The sequence below is a fragment of the Chiloscyllium punctatum genome, chromosome 9, assembly GCF_047496795.1.
Source record: "Chiloscyllium punctatum isolate Juve2018m chromosome 9, sChiPun1.3, whole genome shotgun sequence".
NCBI lineage: Eukaryota > Metazoa > Chordata > Chondrichthyes > Orectolobiformes > Hemiscylliidae > Chiloscyllium > Chiloscyllium punctatum.
This window is the reverse complement of record NC_092747.1, coordinates 124,768,487-124,791,853: the sequence shown is the minus strand read 5'-3', so window position 1 is coordinate 124,791,853 and position 23,367 is coordinate 124,768,487. Positions and strand designations below refer to the sequence as shown.

The 23,367-nt window shown below is 40.4% G+C and overlaps 1 protein-coding gene across 3 annotated transcripts in view; it reads left to right on the top strand.

The window, feature by feature from the left end:
* Window positions 1–23,367, top strand: part of LOC140481653 (protein diaphanous homolog 3-like) — a 604,739-nt gene that overhangs the window by 509,712 nt on the left and 71,660 nt on the right. For 2 of the 3 annotated variants that reach the window (XM_072578185.1, XM_072578184.1), the window contains exons 24-27: window positions 4–167; window positions 3,258–3,393; window positions 12,551–12,646; window positions 13,537–13,596. In XM_072578185.1, the coding sequence (XP_072434286.1) occupies window positions 4–167; window positions 3,258–3,393; window positions 12,551–12,646; window positions 13,537–13,596 (456 nt within the window). Of the gene's footprint in view, window positions 1–3; window positions 168–3,257; window positions 3,394–12,550; window positions 12,647–13,536; window positions 13,597–21,495; window positions 21,621–23,367 lie in introns of those variants that run through there. The other variant, XM_072578186.1, reaches the window with a different exon arrangement.

Here is a 23,367-nt window from a genome sequence, read left to right as displayed (position 1 = left end):
ACAGATTTGCCAGTCATGCCCAGGAACAGCACCACAAACTGGCCATTGTGCACGGAAACATGGAGAAGCTTTACCATGATTTGATGCACTATTTTGTTATCAATCCAAAGAAAGTCACAGCTGAGGAGTTTTTTAGTGATATAAGTAACTTCCGATCCATGTTCATGGTATGTTTATGTGGTATATGAAATTCTGGAAATAATGAAACAACCATTTTATTTATCTTACTTGTTATTTTGTATGAGGTCTGGGAGATGATGGTTTGCTGAAGGGGGCGTGAGGTTGTGGTCGAGGGGCAGTAAGAGGAGATGTCTGTGAGTTGGCGCCTGGCTTCAGCGATGTAGAGGTCAGTGTGCCAAACTACCACTGCACCCCCCTTGTCTGATGGTTTGATGGTGAGCTTGGGGTTGAAGTGGAGGAGGTAGAGGGCTGTGGGTTATGAGGGCGAGAGGTTGGAGTGGGTGAGAAGAGTGGACAGGTTGAGGCAGTTGATGTCATGGCAGCAGTTGGAAATGAAGAGGTTGGGGGAGGGTAATAGCCAATACAGGGTGTCCAGATGGACGGGGGGGTGGGGGGGGGGCGTGCGTTGGAGGCAGGAGAAGGGGTCCTCAGTGGGTGGGGGGAGTCTTGATTATGAAAGTGGCTCTGCCCTTTTCAATCAGGCGGCAACTCGCAGACACCTCCTTCCTACTGCCCCCTTCACCACGACGTCACCTCCCATCGCTAAACCATCATCTCCCAGACCATTCGCAACCTCATCAACTCTGGAATCTCCCACCCACAGCCTTTCACTTCATCGTCCCTGAACCCGCAACTCACGATTCTACCTCCTATAGAAGATTCACAAACCTGACTTCCCCAGTCGATCTATTGTCTCAGCCTGCTCCTGTCACACTGAACTCATCTTTGCATACCCTGACACCGTCCTGTCCCCCTTAGTCCAGAAACTCCCCATCTATGTTTGGGCACCACCAATGCCCTTCACCTCCTCCAAGCCTCAAACGCCTCATCTTCACCATGGACATCCAGTCCCTGTACACATCCATCCGCTACACCAAATGCCTCCAAGCCCTCCGTTTTTTCTTCTCACAACGTCCCAACCAGTACTGATACTGACACCCTCATCCGCCTGGCTGAACCGGTCCTCACCCTTAACAACCTCTCCTTCCAATCCTCCCACTTTCTCCAAACCAAAGGGGTAGCCATGGGCTCCAGGTATGCCTGCCTCTTTGTTGGGTATGTGGAGCAGTCCATCTTCCACAGCTACACCAGCACCAACCCCCACCTGTTTCTCCGCTACATTGATGACTGTATTGGTGCTACCTCGTGCTCCCACGAGGAGGTTGAGCAGTTCATCACCTTCACTAACATCTTTCACCCCAACCTCAAATTCACCTGGACCATTTCAGATATCTCCTTCCCTTTCCTGGACCTCTCCATCTCCATCTCTGGCGAACAACTAACCACAAACACCGACTACAAACCCATGGACTTCCACAGCTACCCAGACTACATCTCCTCCCACCTTACCTCCTGTAAAAATGCAGTCTCTTATTCCTAATTCCTCCGTTTCCATCTCATCTGCTTCCAGGATGACCAATTCCACCTTTGAAAATGTGGCCAAGATGGGCATTTCCCTTCTCACATGGTCAGTGATGTCCTCGAGCGCATCTTATCCACTTCCTGCACCTCCGCCCTTGAACCCCACCCCTCCTGAACCACACCCCTCCAACCGCAACAAGGACAGAACCTGCCAGTACTCACCTTCCACCCCACCAACTTCTGTATAAATCGCATCATCCTCCGCCACTTCTGCCCTTACAAACGAACCCCACCACCAGAGATACATTTCCCTCCCCACCCCTATCAGCGTTCTGAAGAGACCATTCCCTCTGTGACTCCCTTGTCAGATCCACACCACCCCCACTCCCAACCCACCAGCCCAACCCCGACTCCCGGCGCCTTCCCCTGCACCGCAGGAAGTGCAAAACATGCGCTCACACCTCCCCCCTCACCTCTATCCAATTCCCCAATGGATCCTTGCACATCTGATAGAAATTTACCTGCACCTCCACTGTCATCTACTGTATCTTTTACACCTGATGTCGTATCCTCTAGTTCAGGGAGACAGGACGCCAACTTGTGAATTGTTTCAGAGAACATCTCTGAGACCCCACACCAACCAATCCCATCGCCCCATGGCTGAACACTTCAACTCCCTCTCCCAGTCCGCCAAGGACATGCAAGTCCTGGGCCTCACCCATCGCCAAACCTTTACCACCCAACGCCTGAAGGAAGAATGCCTCATATTCCATGTTGGGACCCTGCAACCACATGGGATCAATATGGATTTCACTAGTTTCCTCATTTCCCTCCCCATCCCAAGCCTCCAACTCAGCACCGTCCTCTTGACCTGTACATCACCTAACCATCTATCCGTTCCACTCTCCTCTCCAACCTATCACCTCCCTCACCTTCATTTCCCTATCACATTCTCAGCTACCTTCTCCCTCCCCCCATTTATCTCTCAGCCCCCGGCCCACAAGCCTCATTCCTGATGAAGGGTGTAAAAATCGATTCTCCTACTGCCTGATCTGCTGTGCTTTTCCAGCGTCACACTCTCAACTCCAAACCATATGTACCAATAGTTGTATTGACTTACATTCTAGTATAAAGTAAAAACTTATCTTCAATTAGTAATCAAATCAAAAGCTGTGATTGTCTTTAGCTTGCCAAGTAATTGAAGCTACTCTTAATGACAGAGGTGGTTAGATTAGATTACTTACAGTGTGGAAACAGGCCCTTCGGCCCAACAAGTCCACACCACCCTGCCGAAGCGCAACCCACCCATACCCCTACATCTACCCCTTACCTAACACTACGGGCAATTTAGCATGGCCAATTCACCTGACCTGCACATCTTTCGACTGTGGGAGGAAACCGGAGCACCCGGAGGAAACCCACGCAGACACGGGGAGAACGTGCAAACTCCACACAGTCAGTCGCCTGAGGCAGGAATTGAACCCAGGTCTCTGTTGCTGTGAGGCAGCAGTGCTAACCACTGTGCCACCGTGCCGCCCACAAATGGTTATTACTTCACAAATGAAATTGCAACAAATGTTATTTCCAGTTTTGTTCACAATTTCATCTTTGACACATTTTCTAAGAAACAGGAAGAGAAATAGACCATTCATCTCTTCAAACCTGTTCTTCCATCCAATATGATCATCTTCTAATCTTTATTCTTTTCATTAAAGCAAGCTGTCAAGGAAAACATAAAGTGGAGAGAGACAGAGGAGAAACAGAGACACGCCAAATTAGCCAAAGAAAAAATTGAGAAAGAGAAACGAGAAAGGCAACAAAAGAAAAGACTTCTCCTGGAGAAAAATTTAGGTAACATGGATTCAACCTTTAAAAAGCAAACGAAAAGAAAGGAAGCATTTAATCTTTTTTGGCTGACATCAGTTAATTTGCTTGAATGTGCACTATAGATCACAGTCATTCAATTATCATGAAAAAATAGACTGAAGTCATCCCGATTTTTGTTTCACTGCATTTTCCTAGAATTCCATTTGTAATTTAGAAAACTGTGGTTTGCTCAGCTATGAAGCACTTCTGCTTTGGCATTATTATTTGTCTTTCTCCTTCAATTTCAGACTTTGTAAGTTGGAGGCACTTGTTGAGTACTGTGCTTGACGTAATGGAACTATAGTATCAAGAATATTCTCAGAGGGGTTTCTTCTGAATATCATTCAACCAAAGCAACAAAAAAAATTTATCTTGGCTGAGTAAAAGTCAGTTTGTATCCAATCATTTAACCATTTTGCCAATCGTTGCATAGAATCATTAAAAGTAAATATTCTTGCTTTCTCATGCTTATAATTAGATACTTGATCGAGTTAGTTATGTTGACAGGATACAATAATTAACTAAACCTTTGAATTCAAATCCTTACAATACATTATGTGTTTTACCTTTCTCTTACCCCTGCTGTGTGAAAATCACCATGTTTGTACATTATATAGTTACACCTAAAGTTAAAACAACTCCATGTAAACTTTCTTCTGTGCTGTATCTATTCTTAGATTCCATGCAGAGAAGAAACCAAGTAAGAATCAGTAACAGAACGGAATATTCATGCCATTGACAAATGGCTTTACTATTGAGCTAATATTTTCATATTTATTCTTACTGCTCATTTCTTTTTTGTTGCACATAGTTTCTGTTTGACCGTGTGAATCTTCTTTTGATTGGTTCTGTATTCTATCAATGCCACACAGTCCTTTCATCCGACTTAAACCTTAATTACAGAAATTTTTCCTTTGCACAACTAACTGGTGTTCAGGTAACATGGAAACAGGAGCAAGCCATTTGTTCAATTAAATTCATTCCATCACTCAATTAAACCATGGGTGATCTGTATCTTAGCTTTATCTTCCCTCTTTTAATTAATCTTTAATACTTCTGTCTAACCAAGCTGAATGAAATTTCAGTTTTTACGTTTTTAATTTACCTACTTTAGCAGTATTTTTTTGTGGGGCAAGAGTTCCCAGATGCTTAAGTGGGATACTGTTATTCAAGATTTATATTAATATTGATTAGATGCAAGAATCAAAAGTAAAATTTAAATCTTACAAAGGTCAATTTGGGAAATATAATTATTACTAATGAAAAATTCAACAGAATACAAAAGACATTCATAAATAGATGTGGATTTGTCAAATAATATGCATTTCAATGTTGAAAAGTGAGATAGTGCACTAATAAGATGATGCTTGAACAATAAGCATTTAAGTGTGATAAAGGAACAATTGAATCTAGATCTACAGATATACAAAGCATTTAAACTGGTACTGCAAGTTCATAAGATTGTTATGAAATCAAATTAAACACTGCGTTTCTTATCTAGAGGGATGTGTCTATATATAAATACAAAGCACTATCTACAGACTCAACTTCAACCCATTGATACCATCATCCAGAGCTAAAATTGTGACATTCAAGACACTTTTCCTGACATGGGTGCATCAAGCCACGATATTATCTAAGTTTCACTACTCGAATTGGGAACAAAAATCTGGAGAATATTGATTATATGGATGATGGCAACATCAAAATAATATATAGCAGTTGGTGCTATTCTTTGACATGAATTGAGGCACAATTTTTGCATATCATTGGGCAACCAATGCACCACATCTTTCTGTACACTTTACTAATGTAGGAAAGATGTATCCTTGTCTCCAAAGTGGAGAATATTTTTATTGCTCATTATTGATTTATAATAGAATTAACCTGCTTGGTTGGCTTGGCCTCTTCAGTTTTCTTTGCATCAGAAATATTGAAGTTAATTGACCAGATACAGTCTTCAGCCACTCAAAGGCAAACAGGACCCAAATCAAAAGTATGACAGTATTGGAATATATCTTGTATTGGCTAAGCCTTGGTGCACTACAGAACTGCACGACTACACTTTTCTCAAGACTCACAATGATTTTGTGAAATTTGATATTGAAGATGAAAAATAATTAAGTTTGTTTTGTATATTGTGAGATTTCATTGTTGTTGATCAGATGGTTTCCCTTGTCATTTTGATTTGAAAATTTGCAAAATTGGATATTATACAAAGGGTCGGCATGGTGACCCAGTGGTTAGCACTGCTGCCTCACAGCGCCAGGGATCTAAGTTTGATTCCAGCTGTGTGGTGACTGTCTGTGTGGAGTTTGCATGGGTTTCCATTGGGTGCTCCCATAATCCAACAATGTGCAGGTTAGGTGGGTGGGCAGTGCTAAATTATCCTGGACTGTCTAGGGATGAACAGGATAAATGGATGTAGGTTTGCTCACTGAGCTGGAAGGTTCATTTCCAGACGTTTCGTCACCATACTAGGTAACATCTTCAGTGGGCGTCCAGGCGAAGCACTGCTGATGATTCCTGCTTTCTATTTATATGTTTGGGTTTCTTTGGGTTGATGATGTCATTTCCTGCGGTGATGTAATTTCCTGTTCTTTTTCTCAGGGTGTGGTAGATGGGATCTGGGAATTTGTCTTGCAAACGTTTCATCCCCTGTCTAGGTGACATCCTCAGTGCTTGGGAGCCTCCTGTGAAGCGCTTCTGTTTGCAAGACAAATTCCCAGCTCAGCGAACAGAACCACAACAACGAGCACCCGAGCTACAAATCTTCTCCCAAACTTTGAAGATGGGATCTATCACGAATACAAATCTTCTCAAAACTCACTAAGATAGATGGATTAGCCATGGTAAATGTGGGGTTATGGAGATAGGGTGGGGCCTGGGTCTGGATGGGATTCTCTTCTGAGGGTAACTGCAGGATTCAATGAACTAAATGGCCTATTTCTGCACTCTAAGGATTCAATGATTTGTCCCGATGCATATTTATTTCATGTTTTCTCCCATTAATGGTTGTTTTTAATGGCTCTGCTCTGAGACCCTTTTTTCAATCACCTATTTCAATAACTGAAAGGGTCTCTCAAAGTATACCTATCTGATTTCCCTCTTCTCTGGGCCTACTCAGATCGATAGTAAGTGTCAGTCTTACAATATTATTAAGTATTTTTTTGTTTTAAATGGTAATGGTTGTTTTGAAAAGGTAGTTTGATAACTTGCAGGAAACTTATTTTTAAAAGTTGTGATTTATTATATAGTGCAATTAGGCATAGCAATAAAATGGTAAGCGTAAACCAAGAGTATAGGAAATAAAGCAATTTGTTCAAAACTTCAATCGTGAAGCTGTTCCAAAGTAAGGTCATGAACTCAAACATGAACTCTGTTTCTCCCTTCACAGATGCTGTCAGTATTGCTGAGTATTTTCCTATTTTCTGTTTATACTTCAGATTTCCAATATCCACAGAACTTTGCTTATTGGATTATTGCACTGTCAGTTGGGAATATCCGTGTGACCTGATTTAATCTCTGTTTTGGAAAATCTGTTACAACAACATATTGTTACATTTATAGAAAAATAACGATATACCTACATAGGTAAAATTAACAGAACATCAGCAGTACAAAGGTCTTTTAAATTACTGATAACTCATTATCTCAGGGATACCTTTATATTGCATTCAGTTCTGATACGTAATACTAATGGCTGGACAAAAATAGCTTGTATTTCATAGAATACAGAACATTACGGCGCAGTACAGGCCCTTCAGCCCTCGATCTTGCGCCAACCTGTGAAACCAATCTGAAGGCCATCTAACCTATACTATTGCATTATCATTCATATGTTTATCCAATGACCATTTAAATGCCCTTAAAGTTGGAAGTCTACTACTGTTGCAGGCAGGGCATTCCGCACCCCTACTACTCTCTGAGTAAAGTACCTACCTCTGACATCTGTCATATATCAATCACCCCTCAAATTAAAGCTATGTCCCCTCTTGCTATTCATCACTATATGAGGAAAAAGGCTCACTGTCCACCCTATCTAATCCTCTGATCATCATGTTTTAAGCAGCTCACAGCATGCAGTCTTTTATGATATTGCCTTTCCTGAAATATAACAAATTTGAAAAAAGATACCACTTGGAAGAAAAAAAACCTGGAAATTATAACCTTTATGACGTTAGCATGCTCAGCAGTTCAGAAAGAAATATGTTCACAGATTGTATCACAGTGCAATTTGCTTAATTTACCTGGTGATCTGGCAAAGATTATTAACAAGTGCATATTACATTAACTGTCATCTAAAGTTAACTGCAAAGTTAATACTAAATATTAGTATATTGAATAATTGTAAATTATGCCAGAGTTTTATCAACAGCAATATAACTTTGCTAAATCATCAATAATTCATTTTAAAATGTACATTATGTCAATTTTACAATACTGTTTTGAAAGCTCGGCATTCTACGTAGAAGAATAGAAAATGTGAAGTAAGATCATAGTTTCAGGGCAAGGGGTGGCAGATTTGAAACAGAGATTAGGAGGAATTGCTTCTCTCAAACCGTCATAAATCTGTGGAACTCACTCCCCCAGGGTGCTGTGGATGCTGGGTCATTGAGTAATTTGAATGAGGTTATAAACAGATTTTTAATTAATTATGGGTTGAAGCGTTATGGAAAGGCATGAAAGTAGAGTTGAGGCTAGGATGAGATCAGCATTGATGTTAATAAACGGCAGAGCAGGCTCAAAGGGCTGAATTACTACCTTACGTTCCTAGTTCTTATATTCTAAAAGCAGCTATAATGTCATCAGCTCCTATCCCAATTTATTACAAAAGTGTGCAAACAAACCAACAGCACACCCGCTATCAGGATCTCCGCTATCAGGATTCATAGCAGAAGCGGTAATGCAAAGACTAGAACAAACAGCCCTACCAACCATCAAACCAAAAATCTGGGTCCGCTACGTAGAGACACCTTTATCATCACAAAATGAAACAAGATAGAAGAGACATTTAACATCATCAACAACACCCTCACAAGCATAAAGTTCACCAAGGAGGAAGAAACCGACAACAAACTCGCATTCCTGGACGTCACAGTCGAAAGAAAGAACATCGGAGAACTACAAACCTGCGTATACAGAAAACCGACAATCACTGACCAAATACTTAACTACACCAGCAACCATCCCAACACACACAAACAAAGCTGTATCAGAACACTGTTCCAACGAGCCACCACACACTGCAGCACAGACGAACTTCGGAAAACGTATTCAAGAAGAGCAGATACTGAAAAAATACAGTCCACAGATTCCTCAGGAACAAACCACAACAAGCAGACTTAACACAGCCAGAAACCCTAACCACCTTACCATGCATCAAAGAAGTTTCAGAAATGACAGCCAGACTACTAAGACCCCTCGGAATCCTAGTAGCACCCAAACCTATCAACACTGTCAAACAAAAACTAACAAACTTAAAAGACCCAGTACAACCCATGGACAAAACCAATGTCATCTACAAAATTCCATGCAAGGAAGAAAGTTAGCCACCAGGATATGCGAACACCAGCTAGCCACAAAAAGACACGACCCTCTCTCCCTCATGGCCCTACACACAGATGAAAAAAACCACCATTTCGACTGGGGCAACACATCTATCCTGGGACAGGCTAAGCAAAGACACAGCAGAGAATTCCTAGAGGCCTGGCACTCCAACCACAATGCCATAAACAAACACATGCCACCTATCAACCCCTCAGAAAACGAACAGGAAATGACATCACCATAAAGCCCAGGAACCCCATCCAGGAGAAAGATATAAATAGAAAGCAGGAGACAACAGCTTCGTTTCACTTGGAGGTCGCCACTGATGATGTTACCTAGCCAGGTAATGAAACGTCTGGATATCAAACCTACAGCTCAGTGAGCAAACCTACACCCTAAGTTATATCTATTTGCGAGAGGGCTGGCACAGTTACCCATGAGTTGAAGAAGATCAATGTTAGATTTCAGGAATACTTTGCAAAGTTATACCGGTTGGAGGGGCGCAAAGATGGTGCAGCAAGAATTCAGTCCTTTTTGAAGTCAAGGTGGATCCGATATTTCTTTTCCTGGGGTTGCCAAACTTGCCCTCCTTGGGGGAACGCAGGAAGAAGTTGTGTAATAATCTTACGCACTGTGTGAGGAAGAATTGGATGTCAGAAAAAAACCCCAGGTCTTATGGGATGGTGCAGGCTGGTGATGGAGCATTTCCCCCAAGACTACCTCACAAATATGGTATACCATAAAGCTAAGCAGTTTTATAAGACATGGCGACCCTTTCTAAATCATATAGACACAGACTTATCAGCAATATTAACCAGGGCCGTGGTATAGCCATGGGAGTCAGATTGGGTGGCCTGTGGAGCCCTGGGATGGGAAGCTGGGAAAATACAGATACAATGACTGGTGCTCCCAGGGATGGGCACTTCAGTGGATGTGCGGTGAGTGAAATAGAATAAAGTAATGTGATATAATGTAATTTAATTTAATTGAACTTGAATTTAATTCAATTTAACTTTTATTTAATTTGATTGTAGTTTAGTTTAAGTAGATACATTTGTTCTGGTAGAATAGTAGATAGTTTACTATTAATAGTATTGTGATATGGCATTGTACTACCACTATCCTTTTGTATTCTGGTATTTTTTATGCATATAGCTGTTCTTATAAAAGATTTGAATAAAATTTTAATAAAAATAATTGTAGATCTCACAAACTTAAACAAATAAATTACTGACTTTTTTCAAGGCCTTGATGATTGTACAATGTTCAGCACCATTTGTAATCGTCAGATACTGAAACAGCCCCTGTCCAAAAAAAGCCACATCTGTACAATACCCAGGTTTTGGCTGACAGGGCCAGGTAATATTCAAACAAAGGAGTGCCAGACAATGACCATCTATAAAAAGAGAGAATCTAGCTATTGCCCTTTGACATTCAATAGCATTGCCATCTCAGATTTCCCTCACTATAAACATTCTGGGGCTACCATTGGCCAGAAACTGAACTGGATTAGCTATAAGTAAACTGTGGCTAAAAGAACATGTCAAAGGCATGGAATCTCACCTCCTGGCTCCTACAAGGCATGAGTCAGGAGTGTGATGGAATACTGCCCATTTGCCTGGGTGGATGCAGCTCCAACAACACTCAAGAAGTTTGACACAATCCGTAAGAAAGCAGTCCAATTGATTTGCACTACATCTACACATACTCACTCTTCCACAAGCAATTGTAGTGATGTGTACCATCTACAAGATGCCCTGCAGAAATTATTCAAGGCTACATAATACCCTCCAAGCACATGATCACAACCACATAAAACAGGGGATATATGGGAAGATCACTGACTGCAAGTTCTGCTCCAAGACACTCACCATTGTAATTTGGAAATATATCACCATAACTTCAAAGCCATTGGATCCTGGAATTCCCTCACTAACATCATTTTGGGTCTGCTTACACCAAGTGGACAGCATCTGAAATGGACTGAAGACCTGTGCTCCAGAACCGCCTGTACCACTCTTAACTACTTCAGTACAGCTACAACACTGGCAATGTAGAAAATTGTCTGGGTATGTCCTGTGAACAAAAAGCAGGGCAGTATGATTTTTTTTAACAATCTGCTATAATCTCAAAAAAAATACATTCAAGTAATTTCCCTCTGATAGATGTAAGGGTAACTGGCTTATAATTTCCTGCTTTTTGTTTCTTTCCTTTCTTAAATGCACAAATTTTTAATCTACTGGTACACTTTCAAGTCTAAACAAATTTTGGAAGATTAGGCTCACTAATCTTCACCCATTACTTTTGAGAATGTAGAATGTGGGCCCTCTAGTCCTGAAGACTTGTCAGCCTTTAATCTAATACTTTTCCAGAACCTTTTCCTTGATGAGAGTTATGATTTTACATTGCTCCATCGCATTTACCTCTTGACAGTTCAACTTTTTGGAGAAGTATCTTCTCCAGCTTTCCCAAACTCATTCATTTGGCAACCAACACTAGTTTTAGTTACTCTTTTCCTTTTTAAATACTTCTTCAATCTCTTACTATCTGTTTTATGTTACTATCTCGTTTTCTGTTATTCTCTTCTTTATAATGTTTTACTATGTAGTGTTTTGTACTGAATAAAATAAAGTAATCCTATGAGCCTAGCTAGAATAAAATATTTATGATTTATTGTTTTAAACTTGTGTTCAAATATTTGCACAAATGTTATGTATCAATGTCAAACTCCAGTTTTGATTTATTTTATTCAGATAGTTATTAAGCATTCCATTTACTACATCATTTGAGAAATGTATGCTTCATCATTTTCTTTGCTTGCTGTTTTAAGTAGGGTTTCAAATAAAATCAGCTAACATAGAATTCAAATAATATTTAGATAATTTGTTTGCTTCGAATGACAGATGATTCCTGAGACAATGATCCCATTTAAAATTGCATAGAGTAAATAAAGGTCAACAATTTTCTCAACCTTTCACAGGTGATTTATTTAGATAAAACCTTTACTTTGTGGTATAAGCCTGCCTGTCTGTGAAACAAAATGCCAATACAGGAAGTATTAGCTTTTGAGATGTGTTAAAGAATGATTGATTGTGTTAATGCCAACCTCATCATCTATGTGACTGGTGAAGTGGAGAGGGAACATGACAAGAATGTGGCATAAATAGTAGATTGTGTTGACCTTTATTTCTGATCTGTGAAATAAGTCTTTTCATTTTTCGTGACAATTGTTCAACGAACACTGCAGTCCATTAGAAGTGAAGCTCTTTAACATGCAAAAAGCTACCAGGCAGTTCTGGATGTTAAGTAACTCATCGTGTGACAAAATCTGTTCAATCTAACTGTTTTTACCCATTGAAAGTAACAATCAAAGGTGAATCAATTCAACTTTGATCTTCATTTATTGGCTATGACCAAATCTAAAACATGACCAACCTTGGTAAAAGGAAAACTGATTTATGATTAAGTTAAGGGCTTGTCTGGTTTTGAAATTGCTAGGTTTAGTCATAACATAGTGGTCTTTCCCTGTTCGATTTGACATTGCTATGGTAACCCTTGGGGCTAATAAAATTCCCTCAATCCTTTCCCACAGAGGGTGATGAGACAGGAGTGATGGATAGCCTGCTAGAGGCCCTGCAGTCAGGTGAAGCATTCAGAGACCGAAGGAAACGGACAGCAAGGCCTAAAGGTGAGTTCTGTGCCTATTTGATGTTGTTTCAAAGGGAGTTAAGGTGCATTGTGCTCATACTGTTCCCCAAAAAAGATATATTTTCAAAAATAGATTAAAATGGCAGGGCACAGAACCTGTCAATGTCAGGAGATAACTTAATATTCTTCTTCAGATGGGTCCTGTCAGAAAGTTGTTAATTCCACTTGGCTATTGTCAGCACTTGTTTGCAAATCAATGCTATGAAGTAAACTTTGTATTCATAATGACAAGTTTCATGTTCAGTAACATATGCAACCCATCTCTTGCTTTAATACAAATAACTATTAAATTAACTAGCTATGAAGAGAGGTTGAGTAGGTTAGGTTTGTTTTCATTAGAAAAAGGAGATTGAGTGGGGACCTGATTGAGATTTACAAAATCATGAATGATATAGGCAGAGTGGATAGAGACCTAGGGTGAAGGATTCAATAACGAGAGGTCACACTTTCAAGGTGAGAGATGGAAAATTTAAGGGGGATACACACAGCAAGGACTTCACACAGAGGGTGGTGGGTGTCTAGAACGCGTTGCCAGCAGAGGTGGTAGAGGCAGGCATGGTAGATTCATTTAATATGTGTCTGGATAGATGCATGAATAGGTGGGGAGCAGAGGGATACAAATGCTTAGGAATTGACCGACAGGTTTAGACAGTAGATTTGGATCGGCTCAGGCTTGGAAAGCTGTAAATTTTCTTTGTTCTTCTTTCTTTGTTATTTACAAAGTCACTTGATAAGTAAAGTGCTTAATGTCTATCCATGCTATTTGTAATGCCAAGAGATATCCTAAAAATAAACTTTTTTCATATTTGGCACATATTTCCATATTAACAGACATATCGATTTCATTTATTTGTATCATGCCTCTTACAGATACTCAAAAGACTACAAGTCCAAGATCACAATGGCCTGTTTTGAAATCTTGGAACCAGGGTAAAAAAAGAAACTCTATATTAATATGCATGCTCTTTTCATTGCTTGTGTCTAACTCACCTAAATTATTTGCAGGAGTTTTCTCAAAAATGAACCTATGTAAATTTCTATAATTCAATATTTATACACTAGAGAGATTTACTCAAAGCTTCCTTTTCTTTACAAGTCGCTTTCAATTAATCAGAGTCTAGTAAGATATACTTTATTCAGCAAGTGTGCTAAGAGATTTTGAAGGATTTTAAAGTAAGAAATCTGTGGGCTAAATTATATTATCAGGCTATTTCCAAACCTCTTCAACCCCATAGGTAATATATTTCATGGAGTTAATGGTCAATCAAACCTCCTTAATGCCACAACTGTTTATCTTATATTTCATTGATCTTGATCGGCAGGTATCATATTTCATTAAATGTTTAGAGTTTTCATTTTACAATATGACAGAGGAGTTTGTTGAGACATTAGAATGGTTTAAAATTAAGCTTGTTCAAAAAAAGATGGTGTAAAGATAAGCCTAGCAACTACAAGCCAGGTTAACTTTGGTCATGGGCAAACTTTGAGAAACATTCTAATATCCCATTCTGAGGAAAGGCCATGTGACCCAAAATGTGAACTGTGATTTCTCTCCACAGATGCTGCCAGACCTGCTGAGCTTTTCCAGCATTTTCTGCTTTTGCTAGCGAAACATTAATTTGATGCAAAACTGATAGTCATGTGGAAGAATGAAGGTTAACTAAGGAAAGCCAGCATGGATTTAATAGAAAATCATGTCCAACAAACTTGCTGGAGTTTATTGAAGAGATAACAGAGGGGGTTGAAGAGAGCAATGCACATGATGCAGCACACATAAACTTCTTTAACTTAGTTACAACTCAAATTTCCTTTTACGAAGATTAGTGGTGTTTAATAGCACCATACAGCAAACCTGTGAGCAAAGTTAGAGCTCATAGAATGATTCAAGTCCTTTGGCACCATCCTTGCAACCAGGGGAGACTGAAAGGTTATTCTGCAATTGCTACTCTCACTTCCTTAGACCTTCTTTGGTACAGTGTACATTCATATCTAGATTCGTGTGGATTGTGACTGAACTCATTATAATCACAAACCCACATTCCTACCTACACATAACCTTTCACCTCTGAGCTTACCAAGGATCTATCCACCTCTGCCTTAAAAGTATTCAAAGATTCTTCTTCCACTGCCTTTCCAGGTAGAGAGTTTCAAGTATGTAAAGTCTACTAGAAAAACATTCACCTCATCTGTGTTTAAAAATAAGCATTGTCCATTTTAAAAAGCAACTCTTAGTTCAAGATAATCCGATATGAAGAAACATCCTTTCCACATCTATCCTTCCAAAACCCTTCAGTATCTTAGATGTTTCAATAAAGTTACTCATACATTTCTAACCTTGACAAAGGGTGTCACTGAGGAAAGATTGAGGATTGACCTGCCTAGCATAAAGGAAATGTTAGAAGGGAAAAAAGAGACTTGCAAAAGAAAGTTGATAAACACAAGTCACCAGTTGTTAAACTGTTGAAGAAAAGAATGGGTGCTTGTTGCAAGACATTATTGGAGATCTTCTAAGCATGATGCCTTGTATGAGAAGTTATAAAAGTGTTAAATAAGAACAATTTTTGAATGGGCCATTTTATGATTAACATTGGTTAGCTACAAGAAAAAAAGAGAGTCGGCATAAATTAATCCTTTGCTCGCTGGCAAGATGCAACACATAGTGTACCACAGGTATCAGTGCTGGAGGCTCAAATATTAGAAATTTATATCAATCACTTGGATGAAGAGACCAAAGATATGCTTTTGTTAAATTTGCTGATGACACAAAGGGAAGCAGAAGAGTTAGTTGTGATGATATAAAAAGGCTACAAAGGTTTGTAGGTAGTGTAATTGAGTAGGCAACGATCTGGTAAATGGTGTATACTGTGAGGAACTGTGAAATTGTCCATTTTGGTAGGAGGAATATAAAAAGAAATATTAACCAGTTGGTGAATGGCTGCAAAGCTCTGAGATGCACAGGGATCTTGGTATCTACATTCATGATTCCAATAAAATATGGGTAAGTGGGCAGTTATCCACTTCGTTACAAAAAGACAGACTATTACTTAAATGATGATATATTGGGAAATGTTGATACCTATGTATAGAAGAGACTGAAAGCAAACCTTCAGATCTAGCAAGCAGTTAGTAAGGCAAATGCTATTTGACCGTTACTGCAAGAGAAATTGAGTACAAGAGCCAAGATGTTTTGCTGTGGCTGTACAGGGCCTTGGTGAACACCCACCATTACCAAAGGAAATATATACTTGCCATTGGGGGATGACAGTGACGATTCACTACATTGATTTCTGTGATTTGAGGGAAGATTGACTTAACGAGGCCTGTTGTCACTGCAGTTTAGAAGAATGAAAGGAAATCTAGAAAACATAGAAAGTAGGAAACATGGAAAATAGAAGGGGCCACTCACCCATTTGTGTCCTTTCTGGATTTCCATGACTGATCCTCTAATTCAGTACCAACGCCTTGCCCTTACTCCTTGACAATTTTAGCTTCTAGAAATCTATTTCGTTATGAAATATATTCAATGAATTTGCCCCCAATGCTTTCTGGGGTAGAGAAGTCCACAGATTCAGTTCCCTCTGAGTAAAGAATCACATTGAAAAGTATAAATTTTTGAAGCTTTGGCCAGACTGGATGCAGGGATGATGTTTTTCCTTTGCTGCGGGGTCAAGATTAAGGGGGTCACAGTCACCGGTTATGAGCTAGACCATATGGGACTGAGATGAGGCCAAATTTCTTTACTCAGAGTGTGATAGACCTGTGGAATTCTCCATCATATAAGGCAGTGGAAGCCAAGTCTCTGAATATGTTCTGATAAATAAATAGATTTCTAGGCACTAAAGGTGTCAATGGTCATGGAGAATATCTGAGCATGTTATTGAGATAGAAGCTTAACTATAATCACATTGAGTGGCAGAGCAGGCTCAGTGGGCTTAATGGCCATGATTTATGACAATTTCTATGTTTCTATGAATTGTAAGATGTTAGTATCCAGATGCAGCAAGTAATTAGAAAAGTTAGTAGATATTATTGTTACTTGCAGGGGGATTTAACACAGAAGTAGGATTGGTTATTCCAAGACACTGGAAGATAGCTGAAGTGTTACTTAAAATATTAATGTCTTTAGTTAAGCAAAGGTATAAATGGGTTGGAAGCAGTTTAGGAAATCTTTTTTAGACTAATATCTGGGCTAGGCAGGTTGGTTTACGAGGTCAGCCAGACTAGTATGTAAGTTAGCTCGCTGAGCCTGAAGGTTTGTTTTCAGATGTTTCATCACCATACTAGATAACATCATCAATGAGAGTCTCTGGTGAAGCGCGGTGGTATGTCCCACTCTCTATTTATAGGTCTTGGTTTCTTAAGGTAGGTGATGTTATTTCTGGTTCTTTTTTCAAGGGAAGGTAGATGGGATCTAAATGATGTGTTTATTGATGAAGTTCTGGTTAGAGTGCCATGTCTCTAAGAATCCTCATGCGTGTCTGTTTCACCTGTCCTAGGATGTGTGTGTTATCCCAGTCAAAGTGACATGACCCACTATCACTAGTTTCTATACATACAGACAAAGAAGGACACCATATTGATTGGGACAACACTCACATCCTAGGACAGGCAAAACAAATACACCCATGAGAATTCTTAGAGGCATGGCACTCGAACCAGAACTCCATCAATAAACACATCAATGTAGATCCTATCTTCACCGGAGACTCTCACTAATGATACCTAGTATAGTGACAAAACATCTGAAAACAAACCTTCAAGCTCAGCAAACTATCTTGCATACTTATCATCAACCTGGGCTACAAATCCTGTCAAAAATCGCGAAACCAGATATCTGTGTAATGGAATTTAGAAGACTAAGAAGTGATTTAATTGAAACATTTCAGATCCTGAGGAGTCTTGACAAGGTGGATGTGGAGAGCATGTTTCCTCTTCTGAGAATGCCTAGAATTAGGCGTTATTGTTTAAAAGTAAGTGGTCACTCTTTTAAGAAGAGATGAGGAGACATTTTTTCCTCACAAGGGTCGTCCATCTTTGGAACTCTCTTCCTCAAAAGGTAATAAAAGCAGAGACTTCAAATATTCTTAGAGCAGAGGTAGATCAATTCTTGATAAACAAGGAAATGAAGAATAATCAGGGATATGTAAGTATGTTGGTTAACCAGAGTCAGCCATGATCTTATTGAGTGATGGAGCAGTCTTGAATGATTAAGTGGCCTACACCTGCTCTGACTTCCTATGTTTGTATGGAGTTTTTCCCTATTTGCTCTGCACAGACCCCTCCAAGTTTTGAATATCTCAGTCCTGTCTCCTGACAACAGCCATAGAAACTTCAAGATCAAAATTCACAACACAAGTATTCATTTCAACATCATTGAAGCTTTAATCTTTATCAAGTTTTAATCTTTATGGTATGGCATTTTGTGGACTTTCTGCGGACAAATTACTGCTTTTAATTTTTTGATTTGTTACTTGTTTTGTCCTAGTTAATATTTTAAGAAAAAAATGCCTGTAATTTCCCTTGTTGTATTAACATCTATTAAAATATAAATTCCTGATCATTTGGAATAAATGACATTTCTTCATTCCTTTCATAAAAGAATTTCTACGGTTTGGAAATGCCTTGGTGGATGTTTATAATTGTTCAGTTCAAGCCAGCACTCTTCACTACTGGGAGAAACTTAACTATTTTGACAGCATCTCGGGAGAGAGAAACAGATTTAACATTTTGAGTCAAATATGACTCTTCTTTGGAACTGAATTCAATGTGGAGGATTCCCAGGAAACATTGACCTTCTCTCTCCACAAATGCTGCCAGACCTGCTGAGTCTCTCAAGCGCGCTCTGTTTTTATTTCCAATATCCAGTCTCCACTGTATTTCACTTTATTGCTCTATTAGTTGACTAATATGCAATGTCTGCATATAATAGACAATAGACAATAGGTGCAGGAGTAGGCCATTCAGCCCTTCGAGCCTGCACCGCCATTCAATATGATCATGGCTGATCATTCCCAATCAGTATCCTGTTCCAGCCTTATCTCCATAACCCTTGACTCCACTATCTTTAAGAGCTCTATCCAATTCTTTCTTAAATGAATCCAGAGACTGGGCCTCCACTGCCCTCTGGGGCAGAGCATTCCACACAGCCACCACTCTCTGCGTGAAGTAGTTTCTCCTCATCTCTGTCCTAAATGGTCTACCCGGTATTTTTAAGTTGTGTCCTCTGGTTCGGCACTCCCCCATCAGCGGAAATATGTTTCCTCCTGCCAGAGTGTCCAATCCTTTCATAATCCTATACGTTTCAATCAGATCCCCTCTCAGTCTTCTAAACTCAAGGGTATACAAGCCCAGTCGCTTCAGTCTTTCCGTGTAAGGCAATCCTGCCATTCCAGGAATTGACCTCATGAACCTACACTGCACTCCCTCAATAGCCAGAATGTCTTTCCTCAAATTTGGAGACCAGAAATGTACACAGTACTCCAGGTGTGGTCTCACCAGGGCCCTGTACAGCTGCAGAAGCACCTCTTTGCTTCTATACTCAATTCCTCTTGTTATGAAGGCCAGCATGCTATTAGCCTTCTTCACGACCTGCTGTACCTGCATGCTTGCCTTCATTGACTGGTGGACAAGAACACCCAGATCTCTCTGAACAGCCCCTTTACCTAATTTGATACCATTGAGGTAGTAATCTACCTTCCTGTTCTTGCCACCAAAGTGGATAACTAGACATTTATCCACATTAAACTGCATATGCCATGCATCTGCCCACTCACCTAACTTGTCCAGGTCACCCTGTAATCTCCTAACATCCTCATCACATTTCACCCTACCACCCAGCTTTGTATCATCAGCAAATTTGCTAATGTTATTGCTGATACCATCTTCTATATCATTAACATATATTGTAAAAAGCTGCGGTCCCAGCACGGATCCCTGCGGTACCCCACTGGTCACTGCCTGCCATTCCGAAATGGAGCCGTTAATCACTACCCTTTGTTTCCTATTAGCCAACCAATTCTCTATCCAATCTAGTACTTTGACCCCAATACCGTGCGCCCTAATTTTACTCACTAACCTCTTGTGTGGGACTTTATCAAAAGCTTTCTGAAAGTCCAGGTACACTACATCCACTGGATCTCCCTCGTCCATCTTCCGAGTTTCATCCTCAAAACATTCAAGAAGATTAATCAATCATGATTTCCCCTTCATAAATCCATGCTGACTCTGTCCTATCCTGTTACTATTATCCAGATGTGCCGTAATTTCATCCTTTATAATAGACTCCAGCATCTTTCCCACCACTGAGGTCAGACTAACTGGTCTATAATTTCCTGCTTTCTCCCGCCCACCCTTCTTAAAAAGTGGCACAACATTAGCCGCCCTCCAATCCTCAGGAACCGACCCCGATTCTATTGAACTCTGGAAAATAATCACCAGCGCATCCACGATTTCCCGAGCCACCTCCTTCAGTACCCTGGGATGCAGGCCATCAGGTCCCGGAGACTTATCAACCTTCAGACCTAACAGTCTCTCCAAAACCAAATCCTGGCACTGGATAATAAAACGTGTATAGCACAAAAGACCCGACAAGGAATGCACCAAAATGAGTCAAGCTATGGACCAGAAATATGGACCATAAATAATGCTATCACTTCAGGAACCTACATTCTTCTTCATTGGACAATATTCCTGTTTTTGTTTGCTGTAAGCACATCAAATGAAATTGTGCTAGCAAATTCCAGTCTAATTCCCAACTATATGCTTTTCAAACTGCACATACACGAACACACACTGAATGAAACCTCCTTGCAAAAGGCCTTATGTGTAGGTCATGTGGCATGTAACACTGTGGTAATGGTGAAGCAAAAGAGGCTGCTCAGAGGTTTGATTGAGATCACTGGGGCAAAGGACAGATCATCTTACAGTGCATCAATTCATGCCATCACTCTGGTGCGGCCGCATCTGGAATATTGTGTGCAGTTTTGGTCGCCATACTATAGGAAGGATGTGGAGGCACTGGAACGGGTGCAGAGGAAGTTTACCAGGATGTTGCCTGGTATGGTAGGAAGATCCTATGAGGAAAGGCTGAGGCACTTGGGGTTGTTTTCATTGGAGAAAAGAAGGTTTAGGGGTGACTTGATAGAGGTGTACAAGATGATTAGGGGGTTAGATAGGGTTGACAGTGAGAACCTTTTTCCACGTATGGAGTCAGCTATTACAAGGGGGCATAGCTTTAAATTAAGGGGGGGTAGATATAGGACTGATGTTAGGGGTAGGTTCTTCACTCAGCGAGTCGTAAGTTCATGGAATGCCCTGCCAGTAGCAGTGGTGGACTCTCCCTCTTTATGGGTATTTAAGCGGGCATTGGATAGGTATATGGAGGATAGTGGGCTAGTGTAGGTTAGGTGGGCTTTGATCGGCGCAACATCGAGGGCCGAAGAGCCTGTACTGCGCTGTATTCTTCTATGTTCTATGTTCTATGTTTGCTGTAGAAATTCAGGTTCTGTTACTGACCAATAAAGCTTCAAACTGTTCTATTCATAGTGATAATATTCCTCAGCATGAAGAAACTGTGTGTGGTTTTTCCTTCAGAATGAAAATGATACTCATTCATGGGAAGAACCTGCACATGACATCTTTAATGTGGGGAAGCTATTGTGCTCCAGCTATCACATGGTTCTGGTTTACTCAGGAACTGTCCTGGTCTGAACCAGCATGTCTTATCCATGGGAATCCTCAACATTAACACCACAACATCTTGTGGCATGAGGCCAAACATGAGCAAGGAAGCCTGCTATTGATCACATCACTCTCTTATCCTCCACCCAGGTTGACGCAGAGTTCTTCCATATTAAATTTCAATTGGAAGATGTACTGCGAATGGCGAGGGCACAGAATCTAAGGGACAACTTTTTCACGCAGTGTGGTGCGTGTATGAAATGAACTGCCAGAGGAAATATGGAGGCTGCTACAATTCCAGCATTCAAAAGTCATCTGGATGGGTATGTGAATAGGAATGGTTTAGAGGGATATGGGCCAAGTGCTAGCAAATGGGACTAGATTAGGTTAGGATATCTGGTCGGCATGGACAAGTTGGACTGGAGGGTCTGTTTCCGTGCTATACATCTCAATGACTCTAAGAGGCTCCACCATCTTCAGTGATGTGGGGGTCTCAGCGGTGCAAGTCAGAAGCGCCAAGAGGATGATCGATTTCAGTTTCCTCCTGAGATTCCTGGCATCACAGATGCCTGTTTTTAACCAATTCAATTCACTTGATGTGAAATCAAGAAACACCTAAAAGTACAGTGTATTTGAAACGCTATGGGCCCTGACAACATTCCAGCAATAGCGCTGAAGGCTTGTTCTTTACAACTACCTGAATTCCTAGTCCTGCTGTTCCAGTACAGCTGCAACTTAGGAATCTACTGGCATTGTGGAAAATTGCTCAGGTATGTCCATTATGTAAAAAGCAGGAAACATCAATTACTGTCCCATCAGTTGCTATCAGTCATTGGAAAGTGATGGTAGCATCCATGAACAGTGCTATCAAGAGGAATGCACTCAGCAAGAATATGCTCCTTTAAATCCTAACAGGGTCATTCAGCTCCTGACTTCAGTACAGCATTGATCCATATATGGAGAAAAGAACTGAACTTCAGAGAGGAGATGACTGTGACCACCCTTGCCATCAAGGCAGCATTTGACTAAGCATGGGCTCAGGAACAGAGTAAATCTACAATGTGTGGTATAAGAATTTGAGATCACCACTGATGCATAGTGGGATCAATTTTTCTACAAGATACAAGATGCAATATCTTACCAAGCCTTCTATGACTGGACCTTCCAGACCTGAGACCTCGATCACTTAGAAAGAGATTAATGTCTGCAAGTTGCATTGCTCCAACTTTCAAAAGCTGCTTTAGTTGCATCTTTGTAATCATGATCTCTGTTACCTTAAAGCACAAGGGCAGCAGATAGTTGAGATAGCTGTGCATGTCAGATTGAAAAGTGAGTGTCTCAGAGAAGGATAATAACTAATATGAATGTGGAAGTAATGGATGTAGAGCGTGTGAGTGAGAGACAGATTGTAGGAGGGTAACACTGTGAGAGAACGAGTGAGTGCATATGAAAGAGAGGGAGGCATATGGAGCAAGCTCCCTTCCAAGCCACAGACGATGCTGCCTTGGGACTATTCTTCTGAACCTTTACTGTCACAAAGTCCTAGAACTCACTTCTTGACAGCACTAATGGGTCCCTACACCACGTATACTGCAACAGCTCAGGGAGGCAGCTGACTACAACTACCTTAAGGACAATTACAGGTGGACAATGAATGCTGGCCTTCCCAGTAATGCACGCATCCCATGAAAACATTAAAATCAGTACTGGACTTTTTTGTTGTTGAACATCCTCCAGTGATGTACCATCATTGCCTCTGTGAATAATTAAAATTAACGATAAATTTGCACTTTGGATAAGCACTTTGTTTCCCTGATATGAAATGGCATTCTTTTCTCAAAACAAATCAAAAGTTTTTTTTATTACAAACATCTGGCAGCATAAATAAGTGAAGTCCTTTAAGGGAATTACAGTACACATTTCCAAGGCAAAAGGACCCACTGTGTGAGGGTAAAATACAATGAATGTGAACTACATTCTCCCACACTGGTTATAGCTGACTGGCTGCTTTACCTCTAGGCT